The sequence below is a fragment of the Urocampus carinirostris genome, chromosome 14, assembly GCF_059441175.1.
Source record: "Urocampus carinirostris isolate Australia breed hairy pipefish chromosome 14, RoL_Ucar_1.0, whole genome shotgun sequence".
Lineage (NCBI taxonomy): Eukaryota > Metazoa > Chordata > Actinopteri > Syngnathiformes > Syngnathidae > Urocampus > Urocampus carinirostris.
This window is the reverse complement of record NC_142362.1, coordinates 9,188,389-9,213,803: the sequence shown is the minus strand read 5'-3', so window position 1 is coordinate 9,213,803 and position 25,415 is coordinate 9,188,389. Positions and strand designations below refer to the sequence as shown.

General features: G+C 40.4%; 1 protein-coding gene across 4 annotated transcripts; it reads right to left on the bottom strand.

Annotated features, from left to right (window-relative positions):
- Positions 1–319: 319 nt before the first annotated feature.
- gmppaa (GDP-mannose pyrophosphorylase Aa) lies at positions 320–24,763 on the bottom strand. Of its 4 annotated transcripts, none has more exons than XM_088353289.1 (14): positions 24,626–24,763; positions 22,475–22,572; positions 22,293–22,396; positions 20,083–20,275; positions 19,916–19,975; positions 19,722–19,852; positions 19,584–19,598; positions 15,013–15,147; positions 13,473–13,570; positions 13,359–13,405; positions 13,161–13,253; positions 8,743–8,911; positions 7,066–7,166; positions 320–974 (listed from the first exon to the last, which is right to left on the bottom strand). In XM_088353289.1, the coding sequence occupies exons 1-13, from the start codon at positions 24,663–24,665 to the stop codon at positions 7,066–7,068; spliced, it is 1,284 nt and encodes a 427-aa protein (XP_088209415.1). In that variant the 5' UTR covers positions 24,666–24,763; the 3' UTR covers positions 320–974. The 4 variants fall into 4 exon arrangements, with proteins under 4 accessions (XP_088209415.1, XP_088209416.1, XP_088209414.1 ...); XM_088353290.1 differs by lacking the exon at positions 320–974 and adding an exon at positions 1,004–1,759; XM_088353288.1 differs by lacking the exon at positions 320–974 and having other exon boundaries at positions 6,096–7,166.
- Between the last annotated feature and the right edge of the window lie 652 nt (positions 24,764–25,415).

Genomic DNA, 25,415 nt, shown 5'->3' with positions numbered 1-25,415 from the left:
AAAAGCGGTCCAACCATTTTCTCAACCGCATCAAGCTTTCTTATTCCACTTTCATTTCAAAAGGAACAGCTTTCCTCTTCTTTACACTTTACATCTTTACAATTCACACCAACTATATTGAATGGATGCACGAGATATTAAACAATCAAAATAGTATGGTAAGTATCACTGTTAATGGATCCCATAACTGCCAGGCACCACATCTTGGTGTGTCTTGGGAAATAATCTACAAGGATAAAGTTTAACTTACTTTTGGAAGATGAGCTTCAAGAAGTCCTCCTCCGTGATGGAGTGCAGACAAAAAAAAAAAGCGTTCTGGCTATTTTCTCAACCGCATCAAGCTTTTTTTATTCCACTGTCATTTCAAAAGAAACGGCTCGCCTCTTCTTTATACTTTACACCAATCATATCGAATGGATGCTACGAGATATTAAACAAACAAAACGTCAAAGTTCTTGCGCTGGAGATACAGTATAGAATGTTTACACACAAACGAGGAAGAGGTAGTGGATTTCTTCTTCGGGTGGATGCTGGTTGACCTCTCACAGTGCCACACGCCGGTAGTGGTGAAAAGAAGCACTACAGTACTGTCCTCTACTCGGAAAAAGTTGAACACAATACAAAATCTAAATTACAGCAATGTCCGGAGATTTTTCGACATCCCAAATTTGTTTTTCGTATCTACTGTTTTTTCATAAGTCTAATGGTCGTTAGTAAGGGAGCGTCTGTAGTTCTTGAGGACTGGACTATGTAAGTACATCAGATCGTAAAAGTGCAATGAAAATAGTGTAATGACATTGGCAGCAATATAATTTCTAAATAAGTCGATATATAAGATATGAATACACATCTTTCTGTGCATAGGCAAGACATACAATTTTCACAGTATTGTGCGCTCGTAGAACGTGGAGATGGCCCTGGGGAAGAAAGTTTCTCTGAGCCGGTTTGTTCTTGTTTTAAGGGATCTGTAGGACCTACCAGAGGACAGAAGGTCAATGAGGTGCTGGCAACAATGTCAAGCATATACATGATGTTGTATCGCAAGCCGGGAATTTCCTACAGACTGGGGAGGGAGAAACTGATGATTTTCTAGGTTGTGTTAATGAGTTAATGCTGGAGGTTTTCCTGTCTCCTACGGTGCACTCAGCATACCATGTCATGATGCTGTATGCTAGAATGCTCTCCACACTGGTTCTGAAGAACACCAGCAGCTTCTGTTCCAGGTTTTCTTTCTTGAGCATTTTCAGAAGGTGGAGTCTCTGCTGGCCCTTCCCCATCACAGCCCTGGTCTTTGCAGACCAGGAGAGATTGTCGGAGATGTGGAAAATTCGTCCTATGCTGTCTCCGTCGGATGCGGAGATTATAACTCACGCGTTTGTTACTTCCCGTCTCGACTACTGTAATGCACTACTCTCCGGTCTCCCGAAGTCCAAAATTAAGAGTCTTCAGCTAGTACAAAATGCTGCAGCGAGGGTTTTAACTAGGACAAGAAAGTCTGATCACATTACGCCGATTTTAGCAAACCTGCATTGGCTCCCTGTTAGCTTAAGATGTGATTTCAAGGATCTCTTGGTATTATACAAAATCATGCATGGACTTGCTCCCTCATATCTTTCAGATTTGATTTCCCCCTATGTTCCGGTCTGGAGCCTTCGTTCTGAAAGCGCTGGTCTACTGGTGATTCCAAGAGCCAAGAAGAGTTCCGCAGATTCGAGAGCGTTCTCCATCCGGGCACCGGTGCTGTGGAATACTCTTCCCCCTGAGATCCGATGTGCAAAATCAGTGGAATTTTTTAAATCTAAGCTTAAAACACACTTCTACTCCATAGCATATGAATAACCTATATTTTTTGTTGACAATATCTCTGTATTATTTGTAATTGCAACATCATCATGCAATGTCATCCTGAAAGGGGGATTACCACATGTGCGGTCCCTTCTCAAGGTTTCTTCATTTTCCTCATGTTGAGGTTTTTTAGTTTTTCCTTGCCCTCATGTTGGTCCCAGATCAGGGGATGGTGTAATAATAGTCTGAAATAATAAACTGTGCAATAACCTGTGCAGCCCTTTGAGACTCTTTGTGATTAAGGGCTATACAAATAAAAATGACTTGACTTGGCTTGACTTGACGTGCAGGAGTTTGAAGGAGTGGACTGAGGTGGGCAACACGGTCCTAGAGGGTCACATGTCCTGCATACTTTGAGATTTCTCTTCTTTACCTCAGTTGATTCTAATCACAAGGTATAAAGAAACCTCCAAAAGCATGAAGGACATGCCAGTTTTGAACTTGGTCTCCTTAAGTCGAGTATAATGTCCTTGGATTTTGTGGTGTTCAGTATAAGTAAATTTTTCTTAACACTACGTTTTCAGCGTCTCAACCTCCTACCTTTATGGTGCTATTGGAGCCGCTCAGCATTCGAGTGGAAAAGACATAGTTTCTGGAATTCACTTTAATTCTTAGTACTGTAATTATATTTCTAATCATTATACATATGATTACTACACATATTCTACTCTGCATGCTAAACATTACTGGAATATGATTTGCTGGGAGCAGAGTGTGCCCCGCCCCTTTCCCCAAGGTCAACCTGGGTAGACTCCAGCTCTTGTGAAGACACGCGGCATACACACAAAAAACAAACCATAACGCAAAAAAGTAATCTGATCCCTCATTGATTCCGTGTTGAGACACTTTCACCTGCGAGCTTCCTAAGTGCGGCGCTTCTGAACTATTTCCATGACGAGATTGTGTTTGACAGGTTGTCCTTTCCCCAAATTACTGTGAGCATTTCCATTGTCGAGAAGGAAAATAACATTAGCTTGTGTGTAAGGAAAAAAACATCCGCTGTGCAATATGCATGATAATAGTTTTTTGGTGCGTTTTCCTTTAAGGGGAAAATATCATCAGGAATCACAATAAAGGGTTTCGAACAGCCAATAAATAGCGTATCGTATATAAGTAAACTTGGGTGACCAACCTATTTGAAGCTGAGAGATGTGTTACCAATTTCATATGCGTTTTTTAAATAACTTAAAATGCACGTGACACGTAAAGCCTGCCTTTTGCAATGAAATCTAAGTTAAACAATACTGTTTAAAAAGAGACAAAGAAGAACAATGACGGGTGGATAGTAAAAAAACAATAAATCAGTAAAAGAGAAGCTTAGCCTGACCCGGACATAATGATCGACATTTAAGGCTCAACTCGGTCTAAAATTTGGATTGAGTCAGGCTTGGGCTAGGGATCTAACGTCTCGGCTGATAGTGATGGACAAAGCGCGCTTCATTATTGTTGTTGCTGCTGGACCTCTGCTGCCTTTAACCCTGTGGACCATAATATCTTACAAGATCGTCTGGAAAAAGGGAAATCTCTCAGGAACTGTCCTCTCATGGTTTGGACCCTACCTTTCGGATAGGATGCACTGTGTTAGGTATGGTGACATGACTTTGAGCCCTTTAATGTTACCTGTGGCGTTCCGCAGGGCTCAGTACTTGGTCCCCTTCTTTTCAGCATTTATATGCTTCCGTTAGGTGATATTATTCAAGTATAATATCAGTTCCCATTGCTATGCAGATTACACTCAACTGTATCTTCCAAAGGAGAAATCTGCCCCAAATAGTTATGGAGATTTAAAAAACCGGCCTCACCGAGATAAAAAGATGGATGCCACTTAACTTCTTGCGCATAAACCCTGAAAAGACTGAATAGTTCATTATTGGTCCATCTAAATGTCGTGACTTGTTCTCAAACACTGCTCTAAACAGTGACAAGTGTAATATCACCCAGAGTGACTCAGTCAAAAATGTAGGTGTCATATTTGACCCTAATCTGTCCTCCCAGTTACACGTTAAGAGTATAGTTAGAACACCTTTTGTCCATTTTCGTTACATTGATTAGATTCTCCAAATGCTGTCCCAGTCTGATGCTGAGATTATAAATCATGCGTTTATTACCTTGATTACTGTAATGTACTACTCTCTGCTCTCCCGAAGTCCAGCATCAATACCTGCAGCTGGTACAAAATACTTCAGCGAGGCTTTTAACGAAGACAAGAAAGTTTGATCACATGACCCCAATTTCAGCTAACTTGTAGTGGTTTCCTGTCAGCTTAAGATGTGATTTTAAGGTTCTGTTGGTATTATACAAAATCATGCATGGACTTGCTCCCTCATATCTTTCAGATTTAATGTCCCCCGTTCCTGCTCGGTGCCTTCTCTCAGAAAATGCTGGTCTGGTAGTGATCCCAAGAGCCAAGAAGAAATACGCAGGTTCCAGAGCGTTCTCCATCCGGCCCCCAGTACTGTCAAATGCTCTGCCCCCTGAGATTCAATCTGTAACCTCGGTGGAACTGCTTAAATCTAGGCTTAAAACACACTTCTATTCTACAGCTTATGAATTACCTATACTTCATGTTGACAATATCTGTGTATTATTTGATATTGCAACACCCGTTGCAGTCTGGTCATCCTGGAAGGGGGATTACCTCTTGTGCAGTCCCTTCTCAAGGTTTCTTCATTTTCCCCTTGCTGAGGTTTTGAGTTTTTCCTTGCCCTCATGTAGGTGTTAGATCAGGGGATAGTGTAATAGTAGTCTGTAGTTTGCAATAATCTGTGGTCCGTGCAGCCCTATGAGACTTCTTGTGATTAAGGGTGTCACAAATAAACATGACTTAAATCATTGCACTGCCAGTCATGTGGCTGTTCTTAATTATTTTCACCCTAAGGGCGGATCGGCTTTTGTAATTTAGGAGATTTGACAAAAAGAAGGAAGTTTAAGGGAGAGCTTTCAGAAAAGGTTGTAATTTCTTATCTAAAGTTTGGGCTCTCTCCTGTTTTCCTTGCAAGTTTAAAATCCATTGATGTCTTCTCTCCTTATTTTCAATGTGTATCGAACTTATTACCAGTGAGCTTGTTCCACAAACAAATAACCTTTGATCATAGTTTTGCACATATTCACAGCACAAACTGGAACTAAAGGTAGTCGACCCCTCAAGGACTCCCCCCTCCCACCTTTCAGCCACTTCCACCTGCAAGGTTCCCAAGTGCAGCACTTGTGAATTATTTCACTGACGTGATTGTTTTTGACAGCTTATCCTTCCCTGAAATTACTGTGAGTATTTCCATTGTCAACAAGAAAAGTGCATTTAGTGTTGGGGTGGGGGAGGCTGATAAAAAGGAGGGACGACACTCACAAAAAGACACACATTAGCGGTGAACTTGTTTTGAATTTGCATTAAAAGCCGACAGAAGCAATTTCTCGTAACTAGCAGAAGGTATCCTGATAATTGGAGAGCTTATTAACAGGGTTCGTACACCTTTTTCATGGCCAAATTCAAATACTTTTTAAAGAATTTCAGAGCCTATTTTCCAATTTCCCCAGTACCATTAAAAGAAGAAATCCGGTGTGAATCATGCATTTTGCAAAACCACAAATGTATTTGTGATTTACATATGCAAATGTTGATCTTGTGCGTGCATTTATCAAGACATGTTTCGAGATCTTGAGTAAAGCGCTCATTTATTTGATTTTGGGACAAATCTCTCTCCACATAGGTGATGGGTAAAAACATGTATCTAACATTTTCAGTTGTAGGAGGTTCTTCCCATTTTACAATTTACCACTTGGAAACGCTACATTAATTTTTTTTGCCTGGCTTATAATAAATGTCCATTATTGATATGTAATCCTTGCACTCGTAGTCAAGTCATGTTTATTTGTGACGCCCTTAATCACAAAGAGTCTCAAAGGGCTGCACAGACCAGATTTTTGCAAACCACAGACTATTATAACACCATCCCTTGATCTAAAACCTACATGAGGGCAAGGAAAAACTTAAAAACCTCAACATGAGGAAAATTAAGAAAGCATGCACCAGTCCTCTTGGGCATAACCCATAGGGAGCAATGACACTTCATAGGAAAATGTCACACAAGCTAATACCAGCTGCCGTTAATCACGAGGAAGAAGAAAAACAATGGCACAGCAAAGCTACCAGAGAGCAGTGTCAGCGTAATTTTGAACCCTTGGGAACTAATTTTCCATATTTGTTTTTTTGATGGTTTTGCTTTTTATATCATCAAAGAAAAAAACAAAGCAAATGATAAAAACATTTATTACACAAAGCTAAGATCCGCTAAGATTATCTTCGATATAGTTATTTCCAAATTTTGAGCAGGCTTGTTGAGAAACATCGCAACAATGTCAAGCATTTACAAGCACTTCGCCCAAAATCCAAGCCTTTTTCCCATCCATGAAAACACATTCAAATTAAAGAATTTGCAAGGATTTCAAGCGCCTGTACGAAATACATGTGCACAAAATAGCAGTGAACTTGTTTTGAATTTGCATTGAAAGTCAAAAAAAGCAATTTCCATTTCTCCTAATTAAGAAACCACAATGGAGAAGTCATCCTGATAGTGAGAGATCTTATTAAGCAAATGACAATGTGGAGTATCTGTCGATGGGTACAGTTCTCCTCGTGATTGCGAATACTAAATTTAACCACGTGCTGTTGATTTTATAAGCACTCGATAGTCTGCCCCCCCCCAAACTATGAATACACAGTAGGGAAAAAAAACAAAACACCGCTACTTGATTGCAATTTCAATATCTAGTCGTTTATTTATACCCAAAAAGTTTTTAATTAAAGCGCCGCACGAATAATTGCTGGAAATTTTTGACTCCGTCAGTAATTTTGATTCACTCACGGGACTCCCGAGTTTGCCCTTGGAGGAACATAATGCGCGCATCTATAAAACTCTTTTTACATCGTATTAACATCCAGCTAATATATTACTCTTGGGCTGGCGGTAATTTACCAGTTTAGTAAAGTTAATAACTTTGGCCCCTGGCGACACTTTCCAAGGTGAATCAACATGTACGATTGCTCTTCTTTTTTGGTTTAATACCATTGACAAGCGATGATGCATAAAGCCTCGAGGACAAACACATAAAAATGCATCTTAATGAATGTCCCCGTATCTTCGCTCTTGACATCTTATATACAGTAACTCAGGTGTGTAGTGCGTATTCCTCAACTCAAATAAACAGAGCGCAGGAGATTACCTAGAGAATAATTTGGTTCTTGTGGCTGCGGTTGAGGTCTTTGTGCGGCAGGACAATGGAGTTGAGGATTATCACCTCTCTGGGAATGGACACATTACAACCTGCGGGCGGATAGAAAATATGCACAGTTAGTCGTGTACAATACAGTGCCTTGCGAAAGTATTGCCATATTTCATGATAAAAACTCAAAATACGAGCATGCGAGACACATTCGTGGAAAAGATACCAAATGTATTGTATTATCATTCATGCTAACAAATACAAAATTGAAAAGTAGGCTTTTGCAGAAATATTGGACCACATTGAGTGAGTACTTTTTACAACCTCCTTTTGCTGCGATCAGCCAGACTTAAATCGCAGTCTTAGGCAAGCTCTCACCCAGACATTTTATTTAGTAGAAAATACTGAAAAGAAAATACATTAGGAAAAAACATTGTAATGGTCAGTAAATTATTTTATCGAGCAAGTGCAGGCAAATAAATATGGAACCACGCAATTCTGAGGAAAATACTATGGAATCAGTGCATTTTATGAAGAAAATAAGGACACACCCAGTCAATTTCCTTTCCTTAATTGGGAACCTGGCTTGGATAAAGTCTGCTCGTTAGTCAGCAGTTAAAAACCGTGCAGTTATCACACTTTGGAGTCTCCTGGACTAAGTGGATTGGCAAGAATCATGGCTCCAACAAGAGAGAGGTCTCCTGAGACCCAAGACAGGATCGTCAAACTTCTTGAAGAAGGTAACTCTACTTGTATGGTTGCCAAAGATGTGGGCTGTCCAAAGTCAGCTGTATCGAAGATTTGGACCAAGTACCAACAGCGTGGGAAGGTTGTCAAAGTCAAGCGTACGGGTACGCCAAAGAAAACATGTAGGCGTCAAGACAAACAACTAAAGGCCATATGTCTTGAAAACAGAAAATGAATAACCAGACAAATGAAGAGGAAATGGGAGGAAGTTGGAGTCAATATATGTGACAGAACTGTGCAAAATCGCCGAAAGGAAATAGGGTTTTCATTTAGGAAAGCTAACAGGAAACCATCGTTGACTGCAATAGGCTAAGGAGAGGAAATCATGGACTATGAATGACTGGATGAAGGTTATCTTCAGTGATGAGTCAAGAATCTGCACTGGACAAGGTAATGATGCTGGAACTTTTCTTTGATGCTGTACCAGTGAGATTTACAAAGATGAAAACATCCAAATTCCTATAGTCCTTAATGATATGCAGCTGCATGTCAGGTAAAGGCATTGGGGAGATGGCTGTGGTCGAATCTGCAATAAATGTACCAGTTTCCATTGACATTTTGGACAGCTTTACTATTCATTCAATTGAAACACACTTTGTGATGACCTTGCGATTGTTTCATGATTGTGATCCGAGTTATTTCTAAAGAATCAAATTTTAGTGTGAGTACTTGTCCAAGACTGACGATTCCATACTTTTTGCTGCCGGTTGTATTACCCAATTCATTCTGAAAAAAATAGCTTAAGTTTCTTCAGGGTGGAGTCCGTAGTTTGAGGTGTCTTTAAAAGTTTAGCACTAAATTGTTCCCCCATTAGGTATGTGTTTTTTTAACTTTGAGTTCGAAGCCTGAAATGTGGCAATATGACAAAACGTTTTTTTTTTGCTAGGCACTGCTTGCACTGTGTGAAAAAAATAAAAGAGCAGAAATTACCGAGAATTGTGATGGACGGGGTGAGTTTCCCTTCTCGGAAAAGCGTTTCGCTGTCTATCTTTGCGTAGGGGTCGTTCGGGTTGGGGTCACTTGGAGTTCCTTCGACTCGGGCCCATTTGCCAATGGTGCTATCCCATCCTACGACGCTGTGGAGGACGCAACAATGGTCCTGGAGGGGAAAAATAAACATAGACACAAATACAGTTCGATCTCGGGGATAAAGCCACACCACCAAGTATTTGCCTTGTTTGAGTACAGGGGATTTGAAATTTATCAGCAGTACAGTAATACGGGTTTCTTGCAAGGGCAAAAACATTGGCATTTCAAAAAAGACGGACTTGAGTCATGGTGCTAGCTATTTTATTAGATATTTTTATTTTGATTAAATATATTTGATGTATTTAAGTGTTAAGAAATACTGTGAAATGTCATTTTCGATCATTAGGACCCTAGGCTGCTCTTGATCCTCCAGTTTTGTTTTGGGTAGAGCATTTTGACTCAGTTATTTTGTAAGTAGGTTGCACGGTGAAAAGGTGTGTGCAACCCTTGTGTACATCATTGTCACTATCAGCCAAGCATGTTGCTGTTCTTTGATATCCACATCATTTAAAGCGGATCTGCTTTTGAAACCAAGATTTTATAAAAATAACTCAGGGGGAAGGATTTCTCTTTCCGTTGACAACTCCTCAGTTTTTCCCACTCCTCTGGTCAAGAGTCTGGGTGTCATCCTCGACAACGAACTCTCCTTTAACTCACCCGGTGAGCCTACTTCCACCTGCACTCCATCAACCATCTTTGAGCCTCCCTCACCTCACACACAACAGCCATCCATGTCCATAGCCTTGTCACCTCACGCCTCGATTACTGCAATTCCTTCCTCTACAGTTTACCACAAAAGTCCCTCCATAAACTTCAGCTGGTCCATAACTATGCTGCACGCATCATGTCAAGTCAAGTCAAGTCATGTTTATTTGTATAGCACTTTATCACAAAGTCTCAAAGGGCTGCACAGACCACTGATTATTGCAAACCACAGACTATTATGACACCATCCCCTGATCTAAAACCTACATGAGGGCAAATAATACACAGATATTGTCCAAAAACCCCTCTCGCCATCACATCACCCCTGTCTTCAGCAACTCCACTGGCTCCCAATCTACCATAGAATCAACTACAAAATCCTGCTCTACACCTACATGGCCATTCATAACCTTGCCTCTCTGAGCTCCTTCACACTGCCACGCCATCTCGCACCCTCAGATCATCTTACTCCATCTCACTGTACCTCTTGCCTGCCTCAGCTCCATGTGGAGCTTTCAGCCGCTCTGCCCCCCACCTCTGGAACTCATTGCCGCGTGATCTCCAAAATTCTGCAACCCTGTCCAACTTCAAATACGGACTCAAAACTCACCTATTCAGATTTGTCTTTTCTTGACCATCTTGACCACCTTTTAACTGTAATGTATTTTATTTGCTATTTATTACTTGTTTGTTTTACTCTTGCTGTATTGTTGTGTCCTACTATATGTACAGCGACCTTGGGTGTACTGAAAGGCGCTTCGAAATACAATGCATTATCAGGGTTATCTGATTTTTGGACATGCTAGTCTAATAGCCATTGATGTCTTTTCGCCTCTTTTTCAAAGTATGTACTGAGTTAGAATTTTTGGGGGGTAACACACGCACGCATATCACCAATCAAACTAAATCAACGAATCGTGTACTGATAAACACTATGGAGCTTGGGATAAAAACAGCGGGGAAGGGACAGTTGTAAAGTCGAAAAATCACAAGAAGAGTGTCATGTAAAAACGAGGACTGCCTGTATCTTAAAGTAGGCCACTGTTCAACCTTTTATTGTACAATTAAAATAGAACTATACTGCATTGTCTGCGACACACGACTTTAACAGAAAAGCTCATAAGGGTATTCCAGTTTCTGCTGGGTTTGTTTTGCCTTGAAGTAAGGTGTGCATTTGTTTGTCTTCTTTTGCCCAGTGGAGGTCTCTCAAAGGCTCATCATTGTCCATAATTACTTCTCCGGGGTCTCTCCTGCGGGACTCTCCCTCGTCTTCTACCAATTGTATCTCATCTTAGTCATTAGTCTCTACAGCTCCCCAGTTTGCTTGTGTCTTCATTTAAAACAAGTGTAGTACTCCACTGAGGTTGTTTCGAATCGCCGATCTGCATTTCTGTGATTGGGCGAAAAGGGACTTTCTTCGTCGCGCGATTGCTACTAGCATTTCACTTTGTGTTCTCCACAACACAAAAGATCATTGGTAACCCAATGCCTTCCTTACGTGACATTTACAATTACAAACGCCTAAACAGAGCAAAAGGCACCATAAAGGGCATTACTCAGCTTGGTTTCCTTTTGTTCAGCCTGCTACCCTCTGGTTCGCGATACCGATCAATCCAAGCCAAAACAAATAGACTAAGAAACAGCTTCTTTCCCAAAACTGCAACAATACTAAATACAAATTTGCACGGAAAAAATGTGCACCTATTTTTCATATCATGTAATCTGTATTTGTACTGTAAATAACCATCCATCCATTATCTGCACCGCTTATCCTCAGTCAGGTCGCGAGGTCCTGGACCCCATCCCAGCTATCTTCAGGCAGTGGGCAGGGGACACCTTGAACTGGTTGCCAGCCAGTCGCAGGGCACACAGAGACGAACACACTCGCTCATTCACACCTAAGGACAATTTGGACCGGCCAATTGTGGCTCAGGAGGTAGAGCGCTCGTCTTGGGATCAAGAGATCGCAGTTCGAATCCCGGCTCCTCCGTGTTACATGTCGAAGTATCCTTGGGTAAGACACTGAACCCCTAATACCCCCAATAAGCAGGTTAGCGCCTCACATGGCTGCACGGCCGCTATTGGGAAATGTGAAGCACAATGTAAAGCGCTTTGGGAAGTCTTGACTTGAAAAGCGCTATATAAAATGCAGATCATTTCATTTCATAACATGTATGTTTTTGGAATGTGGGAGGAAGCCAGAGTGCCAGGAGGAAACCTATCCCACAGGGAGAACATGCCAACTCTGCACAGGGAGGCTGCTGTAGCTTGATTTGAACCCTGTTTTTGGAATGTGGGAGGAAACCAGAGTGCCAGGAGGAAACCCATGCAGACACAGGGAGAACATGCAAACTCCACACAGAAAGAATCTATCTCATTACCTCACCCGCCGTGCTGCCCTCTTATTAGTCATGTGAAAGTGAAAGATTACTCAAATTAGTTGTGTTTAAATTCTAATATTATTTATTTACTGTAAACGTTTTCAGAGTACTAATCATGTTTAATTTGAATTTATAACAAATATTCTTTTTTTCTTTTTGCATTTTTAAAATGTTCTTATGCCAATTTTTAAGCTTTTACAGACAATGAATATCGTCTCCAAATATTGGTTATCGGCCTGCTCTTAATACTAATAATCGGTAGAAGCCCTGAAAAAGCCCATATTGGTCGATTCTTATCATTCTTGCAATGGCGCATCACATTACAATGCCATACAAACAAATGTCAGCACTGTTATTCAGGAGGGAAGAAATAATGCAATGGCAAGGCCACCAGAGTGCAGTGTCAGCGTCATTTTTAAGCAGACTTGTTAAGAAACAGAGCAAGAATTTCAAGCATTTAGAAGCAAATTCAAGTTATAATTGAAATTCAAACCCTTCCCTGCTTCCTAATGTGTTGCAAGTCCCCGAATAGCTTTGCTCAAAAGAAGGTAAAATCAGATAGTCGCGGTGGGAAAAAAAATTGTAAAGGCTCTTTAAACTAGGGCATTCTTAACACAATTTTAAAGGAGAAAATATTTTACTTTCAACTTTATAAGCTTGTTACTATTGGACGAGTGTAACGGAGATTTCATGTATGCCAGTTCCTTTTTTGGACTTACTCTTTGTTGTTTTAAATATTGCATCGTCGAAATCTATTCCACCCTGGTCATCCTGGAAGGGGGATTACCACTTGTGAGGCCCTTCTCAAGGTTTTTTTTTTTTCCTCACGCTGAGGTTTTGAGTTTTTCCTTGCCAGCAGTGTAAGATCAGGTAATGGTGTAATTGTAATCCTGTGCAGTCATTTGAGACATTTTTGTGATTAAGGGCTATATAAATGAATTTGACTTGATATCAGCCAATCATGTTGCTGTTCTTTGATACCCACACCCTTTTGGTCTGATCTGTTTTTGTAACCTTGAAGATTCAATCCAAGAAGAGGCTTGGAGGACAGCTTTAGAAATGGATTATATCTTCTTATTTCAGAGCACTTTTCACCGTCCTCCTTGTAAGTTCAAAATCCATTGATGTATTCTCACCTACTCTTGAGTGTCTACTTAAGTTTAAACTTAACACAACTTTTTAAGAGAAAAGTCAAACAACACACCCCACCCTCAAAGACACAAACAGGCTTACCTGGAGAGTTGCACCATGGAGGATAATGGATTCACGCACCCTGACGCCGGCACCAATAGTAACTCCAGTTCCAATGGAGACATTTGGACCCAACTGCAGGGCGAAATTTACCAACATCTAGTTGAAATTCTTGCTTTTACTTGAATGTATCCTCCAATTGAATGTTAAATAATAACAGCAGTGTCGAATGGCGCTTACCACAGCAGTGGGGTCAATGTTGGCAGTAGGATGAATATAAACGTCACCTAGGTAACCAAAGAGGCGATTTATCAGAGTTTGGGTGTTTGCTATGTTTGATGTGATGTGTCTTACCACTTATTTTTGGACCCCCTTCTTTATTTGAAGACAGTCTTTCTGGATGAGTTTTGTTATATTCATTCAGGTATAACCGGCTCGCGTAAATCGCAGACCTTTAGAGAAAAATATACATACAATACCTAGCAAAATTATTGACCCCCCTCGATCTTTTTGCCGTATTGCCACATTTTAGGCTTTGAACTCAAAAAAAAAAAAAAAACAGACCTTTTTTTCTAAGAATCAACACCATGTCAGACAATAGTGAAGTGGAACCAAATGACTTCCAACATTTATATTTACATTAAAAAAACTGAAAAGTAGGTGTTGCAAAAATATTGGCCCACTGTTCTCTCAGTTCAGCTAACTGACAGACGTTCCCTGATGAGTTCTGAATCATCCAATGTCAACCTAAGTGACTAACAATGACAAAAAAAAGTGCAACTGTGTGTAAATAGGTCTCTGTTTGAATGCACCTGTTCTGTGATGGGCGCAGAGGTCACACCAGGCAGGTCTGGGCCAAAGTTGTAGATAAGTTAGAAGCAGGAACGGGATACAAGATTTCCAAAAATCTACACATCTCCCGAAACACTCTGAGAGCAATAATATCTGAATGGAGAAGGCATAAAACCACTGCAAACCTCTGGTAAGATGAAACCAAAATCGAACCTTCTGGGCTGAATGCAAATGGTTACGTTTGGAGTAAAAGTAACACTGCACATCACCCTGAAAACACATCCCCACTGTAAAACATGGTGGTGGCAGCATCATGCTCTGCAGCTGCTTTTCTTCAGCACAGACTGGGAAGATCATTGGACCAGATGGGAACAATATATGGAGCCAAATACTGGGCGATTCTGGGAGAAAATCTGTTGGGAGTCTGCAAGAGACCTAAGAATAGGGCGCAGGTTTAGCGTCCAACAGGACAACTACCGTTAACATTAAGCAAAATCTACAATGGAATGGTTTAAACTAACATTATAAAGGTGTTAGAATGACCAAGCCAAACTCCAGACCACAATCCTTGTGGAAAGACTTGAAAAATGCTGTGCACAAACAATCACCATCAAACCTTAAGGAACTTGAGCTGTTTTGTAATAAAGAATGGGAAAATATTTCTGTTTCGAGTGCAAAACCTATAGAGACATACCCAAAAAGACTTGTGACTGTGATCACAGCCAAAGAAGGTTGTATGTACAAAGTGTTAACTCAAAAGGGGGCAATATTTTTGTTATGCCTAATTTTAAATGTTTTATTTGTTTGCACAATATATAATGTTAAATAAAATCGGCTTCTTTTCACGATTGAGTCTCACATTGATTCGTAGAAAATAGTTTGATTTCTTTATCTATAAGTTTGAAGCCTGAAATATGGCAATTTGTCCAAAAGGTCTTGAGAGGGGGGTCAATACTTTTGCAATGCACTGTAAGAAATATGTATTTGTATTGGTTCGATTCTACATCAATAATTCCGAAAATCTCTGCATGCTAGATTAGCAAACACCAGAAACAGACAATCTTTGAGATACCCCAAGTTGAGGTTGCTCTCTTTCACTCACCCTGCCGATTTGATCTGACTCCAGAATCGAGATGTTTTATAAACATAAAGTTTGCCCTGTCCGGCCAGGGAAGTGAAAATGTCCTGTTCAAGTCTGATGACTTCTGCTCTGTGCCAGCCGTTGTTTGTTTCCTCCCTGCCAGAGACATCAACATGATTTTAGTCCTCAGATTACAACAGAATCCTTGTGGTGTGCTGTATGATCAACTAGGGCTGAAGTGAAGTGCAGTGAAATAAAAACAGAAAGCGTAGTATTGAATTACAGTAGACCCCTGCGTTACGATGTCCCTAATTTTCAAGGTTTCCTTGTTACGATGTTAAATAAAAGGATTTATTTCAGTCCCTATTTACAGCATTTTACCCACAATAATATGTCAACAACAAATACTTTTGTACATGACCATTAACCAACAACTTATACATTGAAATCATTGAGTTTGCGATTATCAAGAAATACAAAGAAGGCACTGTATCGTTACTCTCGCTAAGGAATAATGCCGTAGGCAATGGACGATCTGGACAGTTATTTAGAAGCCGATTGAAGCAAGAGTCATTAGACAACCTCTGCAACTTGGAATTTTAAAAATCAGTTATACAGACGCTCCCTTACTTACGACCATTCGACTTACTTAAACAATAGATCTGGACATTGGTGTAAGTTAGATTTTGTATTGCGTGCACCTTTTTCCGAGTACAGGACATTACTGTAGTGCTTCTTTCCGCCGCTACCGGCGTGTGGTGGCGCTGTGAGAGGTCACCCAGCATCCACCCCGAAGAAATCCGCTTCCTCTTCCTAGTTCGTATGTAAACATTCTATCCTGTATCTCCATCACTTTGACATTTTTATTGTTAAAATCTCGTGACTCCATTCAATATGGTTGGTGTAAAGTGTAAAGAAGAGAGACGTTTCTTTTGTAATGAAAGTGGAATAAGAAAGATTGATGCGGTGGAATGATAAAGTTAAAACTTATATAAACTCTGTGTTGGCAGAATTACTCAAATAAAAACAAGCATTAAGGTAAATAAATGTAATAGCACTGTCCGGTGGCCCATCGGGGCCACCACCTCGGGCGAGTCTTCCGGCAGCCCTGCCCGCCCCCGTGTGTCTAGTTAACTTCTTTCACACAGGAAACAGAAAAATACACGGGAAATGCGACTTCAAATTAAAAGAGTACAAGACTGATAAACGTACAAAAGATGCAATTAGACTGATTATTGAAACGTTACTTCATGTGTGTGTGTGTGTGTGTGTGTGAAAGATTGTTTTTATATTTAGGAATATAAAAACAAGTTATATTCACACAGCGAATTCTGAGAAATGTTACAACCAAAACAACCAACCTATCAGGAGAAAATGTAAGTAGCCTAACTCTTGAAGCCCATCTTCCACAAGTAAGTTAAACTTAACTTTATTCATCTTTATAGAGAATATTATTTTGTAAAATGTTTATTTTTCTAGTACAAAACAATCCAGGTTACTTACACAAGCCATAAGCATACTTATATCAACCTTAAACATACATTCCAAATAAAATATAGCACTGGAGCAACTTACGTACGAACAAATTCAACTTACGAATGATCGTCCGGAACGTAAGTAAGGCAGCGTCTGTATACTCTCATATCAAGTCATGTTAATACCTCGTGTATCCATTCAATATGGTTGGTGTGAAGTGTAAAGAAGAGGCGAGCCGTTTCTTTTGAAATGAAAGTGGAATAAGAAAGTTTGATGCGGTTGAGAAAATGGTTGGATCTCTTATTTCCGGCCAATTTTTACCACGGAGGAGGAAGGCGCTTAACTCTTGAAGCCCATCTTTCAAAAGTAGGTTAAACTCAACTTTATTTATCTTTATAGAGCATATTGTTTTATGAAATGTTTACTTTTCAAAACAATACAGGTTGCTAATACAAGCCTTAAACATACTTATATTAACCTTAAACATACCAATTTTAGCACTGAAGCAACTTACGGACAAACTCAACTTACGAATGACCGTCTGGATCGTAGGGTAGGGTCTGTATGTCACTTTATATACAGTAAAAAAGTGTACAAATTTTGCGTAGCGTTACAGTTTTAAAACAGTTCTTCAATGGAAATTGTGAGCTTTATAGAAGCAGTCACTGGTATGAGAACCCTGAAAAGTCAAACAAAAATTCATCAAACGCTCTCCAAACCGGCGTTCAGAAGCCAACGCAAGCATGATTAGAGTTAAAACGCATCACTTGTCAGCCCGGGGTTCAAACCAAAGCCGATCCTACATCTGATCAAAACCGTAAGTGGATGGCCCTCCATACTAATCAGCGCCTCTCCAAAAGTGTATTGTGAGAGCCCAGAGATGAAACAGAGTGTTAAATATTGATGAACGCGATGTGTTTAAGGATTCGACCCATAATGGGAGAATTACCAAAAGGGGAGGTACGGTTGGAGGCAAAGTCATCCCTGTGAGATTTTGACCTGCTTCTACTTTCATTACTTTCAACTTCCAAGATCACAAATTGTGCTGATTCGGTACTAAAGCTTCATTTAGGTGGATTGGAAACTTGCTTAAGTATGCAATTTGGCTTGCGCATTGTCTGACAAGCTTTGATGTGGCGTAAGATCTTAAACCCGGACCCTAACCCGACTTGACCTGACCCAGGCCTCATATGTCAATCATTAGTTCGGGCTTTCGGCCGGGTTTGGATTTATTTATTTATTTATTTATTTTTTAATCCACAGCTGCTCTCTTGTTGATTTCTTAAAACCCACACAGGAGAATAAACTCCAACAATATCACACAAATAAATCGTTAAAAAAATCATGCATTGTGATTTATGGATTTTTCTTTTTAGTTTATCTCTCTCACAGTGGACATGCACCAACAATGAAAATTTCAGACCCAGGGTGTTTAAATACTTATTTTCTCCACTGTATCCCAAACTTGCCAAGTTAGTACAATCCGTGCTGTACATACCAGCAACCAGCAGCAGCAGTGAGCCAGTTTTTAGAGCAGCGGGGCGCACCTTGGATCAGCGGAGAACGTCGCTAAGACCTGGCTCAGTCGACGCAATCCTGTTCTTGCATACTAACCTAAATATCGTAAAAAATATCTTGCTTTTAAACTTGACACTTTCGTCTGAGGCTTTAATTATTTCCTTTATTTCGGGGGGATAAAGAGCATAGAGCGAGGCCGCAATTTACAAACCATCGGCAAGGCCAGGCCGCAATTTGCAAAGCTTTTATTCAATTTATATTTTTTTTATACAATTTATAACCTTCATTTGTTTGTTCATGTTTATAATCAGTTGTTTTACACTGAGCTATTGCTTTTTGCTAGTGTTTTTTTAATGTAATTATTAGTAGGCTGACTTTTACGCAAGTTTAACTTTGTTTTGTTATTTATTTTTTTAATAGTGGTCTTAACACAATATTTTATTATTTATTCAAATTAGTAACGTATTCTATCTAGATTGTTTATAAATTATGTTAAATTACTCTTTACCTGTTCTCAGTTAATTGGTGTGATTTGTTTATTCTCAAAACGTGTTCCAGAAAGAGTTCCAACGCTTCTCAAAGCTGGTTGTTCTTGTGTGGGTTTTGATGCAAATAATTAAAATAAAGAATGCTATTCTCTATTTACCATGTAGTTTGTGCTTTTGCTCTTCGATCATTTCCTTGGATTTTCTGTTTTCGGACTAAAAACGATATCTCTTTACGCTCCACCAGGTTTTTTTTTTGCATTCTCACTCACCAGCACAGCCACTCCTTCTCTAGTATGTCCACCCGTAACTCCAGACTTTCTACCGCAGACTTTCTACCGTACATACCTCCAAGCTGCAATTCACACTTTCCTTTCATCTTTGTTTCACTCAAGGCTAACACATCAACCTTCCTTTTAGTCATCATCTTTCCGCTCTACTTTCTTCCACTCAGTCACTTTACTTCCACACCCTCTCACATTTAGTGACCCTATAACTAGGGTTTGCGAGACCTTTCGGTCCCCCGTCCCCCTTTCTTTGCCTTGCTGTCTCTTAGGGAGTAGAGATAGAGGAAAGAGAATCCCCAGTCCCCTCGCACCCTCCACTTTGGTCGCCTCTTATGATATCGGACCTCAGTGGGAGAATTCTCACACCTCCCAGAGGGAAAGGGCCTTTCACCACAGGAACAGCTCTTGTTGGTGATAGGAATCAATCGGCTAGTTCATTGAATTAATTTTCTTGGGATAATTAATTCATATCAGAACTCAAATAACTCAAAATAATAGTGTAATTAATTTTTCTAGCAGTGTCGGAAATTCTAGCATCCTTCAGAAAAAAATTATGGTGGAGTACAAGCAATACCTAGGGGCAAATTTGTTTACTGATTGCAGTAAAGAGAAATTCATTTTAATCCTAACGATTTTCAAAATTGAAGGTAGAAAAATCCCAACAGCCTATACAAATAAATACTGATTGTTTTACTTTCATCCTAATTCTATTATAGGGGAGCTTATAAGGAAGCATGTAGGCAAAGGTCACAAAGCACCCTAAGTAACTCACACCAAACTATTAGTGCCTAAAACCACACCGTGCAGTTGACATGTACCAACTTACCCCTCGTACGAGAAACTGAGGATTGTAAATCAAAGCAGGGAGCAAAAGGGAAAAGAGAGTTATGAAGACCGAAAATACACAAAAATAAAACACACAGAAACACAGTAAAGGATCAGGACAGACAGGTAAACAACTCACTGGAGCATGTCTTGTTGATTTTTCTGGAAAACTGTTCCAATGTGTTGGAAGATCTCCGGAGTGAAGAGGTAGATACCGCAGTTGATGATGTCACTCACGAAGGTGCTGGGCTTCTCCACATAATGCAAAACCTGATGAGAAAAAAGACAGCTTGTTATGGCTTTGGGCATAAAATATGACGAGAAGCTCTATACCTCATTTGTTTCCTCCTTTGCAACGATGCAGCCATAATTCAAAGATTGTTTTCTGTTTGCCTGAGGAGGAAAACGACAGTTGGAATCTTGAAATATATCCACCAAATATCAACATACATAACATAGCGATGAAAAAAAAAAAATAACTGCCGTTAATGACAACTCACTGTTGTTCCGAGTATGACAAAACTGTTGGGTTCTCCGTGTTCTTTCTGAAAGTGGAGCATCTCTTTCAGAGGAAAAGCTGCGCACACATCAGCGTTAAGAACAAAGAAAGCCTGAGGGCCACCGGCAATGATTTGATCTCGGAAGTGATAGATGCCCCCTCCCGTACCCAGGGCAGCATATTCTTGCAAATACCTGCAAAAGAGAAAAGACGTGTTTAGTATGCTGGCAATGCGGGAGCAGCACACTCCTTAATGCTACATTTGAGGACGAGTGGTTAAGGCACATGACTGCTAGTCAGGGTTGGGTAGGGTTACTTTAACTGGATTACTTTCAATGACTTTTGGATGACTCCAATACCAAATATGCTAATAAAAGACAAAAGAAACTAAATTTGAATAAAAATACTAAATTTTGTGCAGGCTTGGAATACATGGAATGGCAAAAATGATGTTGGCAAGCTGTTTGGATTTATTTTCATTTTGTTTCTGTCGCATTTTATGTTAGTTTTGCCGGAGATCAAAGAGATCAAAGCCAGGAGAGAAAGCTTACCACGTGTTGTGAGTCATCATTTTATTCATATTTAGTTTCTTTTGTCTTTTGTTAGCATATTTGGTATTGGAGTAATCCAAAAGTAATTGAAAGTAATCCAGTTAAAGTAACCCTACCCAACCCTGCTGTTAGTTCAATTTTCCGGTTCCCTTCCTTGTCAGAATTTAGTATTTGTATATTGATAAAACATTTTCTTTTCCTGGGGAATGTTCTTAATAGACTATACAAGAAAACAGAAAAAGCAGTGTTTTGCAACCTTTATTGAGACAAGGCACAACATTTTGATTAAAAAAATCTCGAGGCACATCATCCCCCTGAAAATATTTTAAAATGTTTTCTCAGCGGAGACTGATCACAGATTTGAGAAGGAAATTAAATGTTTGAGGAGTATATTAGGAGTGACAAGATTGGATAGACTGAGAAAGGAAATTGTGGGAGACAGAAGTGGAGTAGTAGTGGAACTGAGCAAGCGTGTGGATAAGAGAGTACTCGTTTGGTTTGGACACATGGAGAGGATGGATGAGGAGCAAATTTTGAAGAGGATCTACAGAGCAGAAGTCAATGGAAGGAGAACAAGTGGAAGGCAGCGATTGGCGTGGATGGATGGTGTTATGAGTGCACTGCAGCAAAGAGGTCTAAATATAGTGGAAGCTGGAGCTCTTGTTGGTTATAGGAATGAGTGGAGAGGTGTTGTGAAAAGACAGTGGGTTGTTTGGACGTGTTCTATGATACGGCAGGGGTAAACCAGTGAAAGCTGTCGGGCCCTTCTGTTCAACAGAAGAGTGTGTTGTCACCATGGACCAAGTGACATGGCCGATTTCTTGTGTCCCGTTTCATCTGGAGGGACGAAAACATGACCAACTTGGGTGCCGAGGTGCTTAATTTGTTTGGGTGTTCGAGCATTTGGGTTGGCCATGGTCAAATATTTTTTTGATACTTTTTCCTTTTCTTTGTTTTTGTGTATGTGTTTGTCTTGCTGTCGGTCACCCCTCTCGGGGGATACGACCAGGGTAGACAGATAGATAGAAAGGTTAAATTGACAGTTAAGTGTTTCTCTTCATTAGTGGTCACTTTGGCTCAGCAGGTATTACAAATTATTGATTTTTGTGGACAATTTTGCTGTAATTTTTGAGTTTACTATCATTTTAACACATTTGTTAAGGGTTAGGGTTGTTTTCATCTATTTCTTTTTCTAAATAAATGACAAAAGAATTATTTCAAATGAGAGAAAAGTATCTGCCAGAGCAAAAAATGTTTTACTATGCCCTAACCATTTCTGTTTTTAAAACAAAGTGTGAAAATAACCAAAATCAGCAAAGATATGAGCAAAATTTTGACTTCATTCATTTTTTTACAGTTTATTCTTAAACACTTTCATCAGACAAAATAAAATATTAAATATATTTCCCTGTACTACCTAATGGGAAAAAAATAGTATATATATATATATATATATATATATATATATATATATATATATATATATATAAAGGTAATCTGGTGCAACCTACTGATATGGTTAAATGTCACAGTTACTTGGCTAATTACTAGAAGAGAACAAAAATACAATCCTATTTTGCCATGTGTCTTGAGATATGTGTCGTATCACCAGGTTCACTACCCTTAAAGGGACCAGTCTCTTGATTTAATATCAGTTTACCTGATGGATATTTTAAACTCCTGTTGAGCATTAAAAAGGAATCTGGTCAGTTCTTCATTGGGCTGGTAAAACCCAATAAGCAGGATCTCCTTCATATTTGGTAACTGTGAGGGCAAAGAGACAAAACAAGTGACTATTAGAAGATGTCTTGGACGCTGCCATTAGCTTAGCAATGTTGTCACCTTGGCACATGCTTCGATGTGATGCTGCAGCATCGGCACACCAGCAACTGGAAACAATGGTTTGGGAACTTCGAAAGAAAGAGGCCTAAACCTTGTGCCTGCAAATAAAAGAAATGCACAATGTTTAAGGAGATAAAATGCCGCTAGGGGGACTGTGACAATTGGAAAATTTAGCCATCTTCAGTAGTGAGATGTCTCCATCATTATTGTTAACACTTCTTTGATCCAGGCTGTCGTCCCAACATGCCTCAAAACCACTACAATCATCCCAGCCATTAAGAAGTTGTATCCCTCCAATTGCAATGGCCCTTGCCTGGTAGCTGATGGATTTAAGCAGAAGAAACATGTAAACTAGGGCGTTCCTAATACAATAAAAAGGCAAGGACGAAATAAACTTTTTCAGAGTGTCTAGTAGACTGTGACAGGCAGTCTATGGTCATCTCTCCTTGCAAGTAAGTGATACTCACGTCTCTGTGTCTTCTTTGAGTGCAGGTTTTCATTACAAGTGTTGGGGTGAACCTAACAGTAGCACTCACTCGCATCATCATGAAGTGCTTCGATCATTTCAACTCTACCCTGCCCCCCGCCCTAGACCCTTTCCAGTTTGATTATTTGGTCAAACCGCTCGACCAATGACGCCATCTCCATTGGTCTCCACGCAGCACTTATCAACGTTGAGTCCAAAGACCCCCATTAGAATGCTGTTCATTCACTTCAGCTCAGCATTCAATACTATAATCCGCCAGCACCTCACCCACAAACAGGATTGGCCAAGACTCAACAACTCCTTGTGTAATTGGCTGATCAACTTCTTCAAAGGGACATCACAGGCAGTTTGGTTCAGCAGGAACACCTCTGCGGGCCCCCCGTGCTTGCATGCTTAGCCCCCACCTCTTTACTTTGCTGACCAACGACTGCACTCCAACATCAAGCTCCAACTTCTCCATAAAGTTTGCGGACGACACAACTGTGGTGGGTCTCATCTACAACGGCGATAGGAAAACCTACAGGAGTAAGTGAGCGGGCTGGCCCAGTGGTGTAAAGGAAACAAGACTAGAAGGTCAAGAAAAACCAAGGAGATTGTTGTCAACTTCTACCCAGTATGCCCCGCTCAAAATCAACAGTACTGTAGTGGATAGGGTGATGAGTATCAAGTTCTTGGTTGTGCATATTGGTGATAACCGGTCCTGGAGTAGAAACTACACATCCCTGGCCAAAAAAAGCCCATCAACACCTGTATTTTTTCTGCAAACCCAGAAGAGCAAGTGCCCAGACCCACATCATGCTCTTATTCTACATAGGCAACCTTGAGAGCCTTCTGACTGGCTGCATAACCACGAGGTGTAGCCCCTCCACTGTGTCCTTCCGAAAGACTCTGCAGCGCATCATGAGAACAGCGGAAAAGGACATTGGTGTCCCCCTCCAGCCCTTCCTAGACATCTGCAACTCTCGCCTCATCCACAGAGCAAACAAGTATTGCAGGTAACCCCACCCACTCATCTTAAAACCTGCTTTTGTTAGGGAAAAGACTACAGAGTATACAAGCCAGAACCAGCAGACTCAAAGACAGCTTCAGGCTGTCAGGACACTGAGCTCTCTTACTGCCCTATTACCTCTCACCCCATTGCCTTCTGCCAAATCAATGCATAACAACTTTCATTGAGGCCCGTCGTTGCTCAAATTCCCTTGAACAGTTAAATCTGGATACGATTTTTAGACAGACGATTTGTATAGACTGTATGTGTAAATGGGGCGGCATTTGCCCAGGAGGTAGAGCGCTCGTCAAGATCAAGAGGTCGCAGGTTCAATTCCCAGATCCTCCGTGTTATATGTCGAAGTGTCCTTGGGCAAGACACTGATTATCTAATGCCCCCGATAACAGGTACAACTAATTTTATGCTTTTTATCCTCAAGTTTACGTTTTTTTTAGGCTAACACAAAATAACAAACACAAATAGAACTGTATTATTCATCTAGTCTTTAAAAACTAGAATTAAAATGAACTTTAAATGCTGCATTTAGTTACCTGTTTGCAGCGCCACGTCAGCTAAAATCAACATTACGGAGGAAGGTTTGAGTTTTAGCATTTGCGTTTTAACTACCCGTCAACTACAATAAATTACCAGAAATACTTGAAGGAGTTTTTATCACCTTTCTGGGGTCCCCCGATTAAAATAACCGCTTTCAGCATATTCAGAAGTAAGTTTTGGGGGGATTTTGCCACGAAATCGATGCAAAAGTCTGCAGGTGTCAATGCACCGTTGTTTACTTCCGCATATGATCGTGACGTCACGCGGTGTGTGGAAAACCCGGAATGGAGCAGATTGGAGCGGCACATTTGTAAACGGTAAAATGGCAAATGGTCTGCATTTCTATAGCGCTTTTCAAGTCAATGAAGACCTCCCAAAGCGCTTTACAATGTGCTTCACACTTACCATTTCACACACCAATAAAGGCCATGCAGCCATGCAAGGCGCCGACATGCTTATTGGGGGCATTAGGGATTTGGTGTCTTGCCCAAGGACACCTCGACATATAACACGGAGGAGCTGGGAATCGAACCTGTGATCTCTTGATCCCAAGACGAACGCTCTACCTCCTGAGCTAAACGAGATGTTTTAAATTAGTGGCCAGGGCCGCACCTTCATGGGGCCCTAATCAAAATTAGATTTAGGTTTCTTATTACTTGACAATTTGCATACCTCCATTCATCCATTTTGTGCACCGCTTATCCTCAGTAGGGTCGCGGGGGTGCTGTAGCCCGTCACAGCTATCTTCGGGCAGTGGACACCCTGAACTGGTTGAGAGAATTTGGACCTGCCAATTAACCTGGCATGCTTGTTTTTTGGAATGTGCAAGGAAACCGTCAACCATGAGGCCTGTATCAGGCCCGCCAAGGGTTTTAATCTGAGTGCTACATTAAAGGAGAAATTAAATACAT

Bases quoted from the DNA above. Each gene is read 5' to 3' on its own strand.
- gmppaa (XM_088353289.1), bottom strand. From the start codon at position 24,665: ATGCTGAAAGCGGTTATTTTAATCGGGGGACCCCAGAAAG. The intron at 19,976-20,082 runs GTGAGTTGTCAT...TTTCCTCCTCAG, and splicing joins TTGTCATACTCGGAACAACA to GCAAACAGAAAACAATCTTT. The intron at 7,167-8,742 runs GTAATTTCTGCT...ATCCGCCCGCAG, and splicing joins CCCGTCCATCACAATTCTCG to GTTGTAATGTGTCCATTCCC.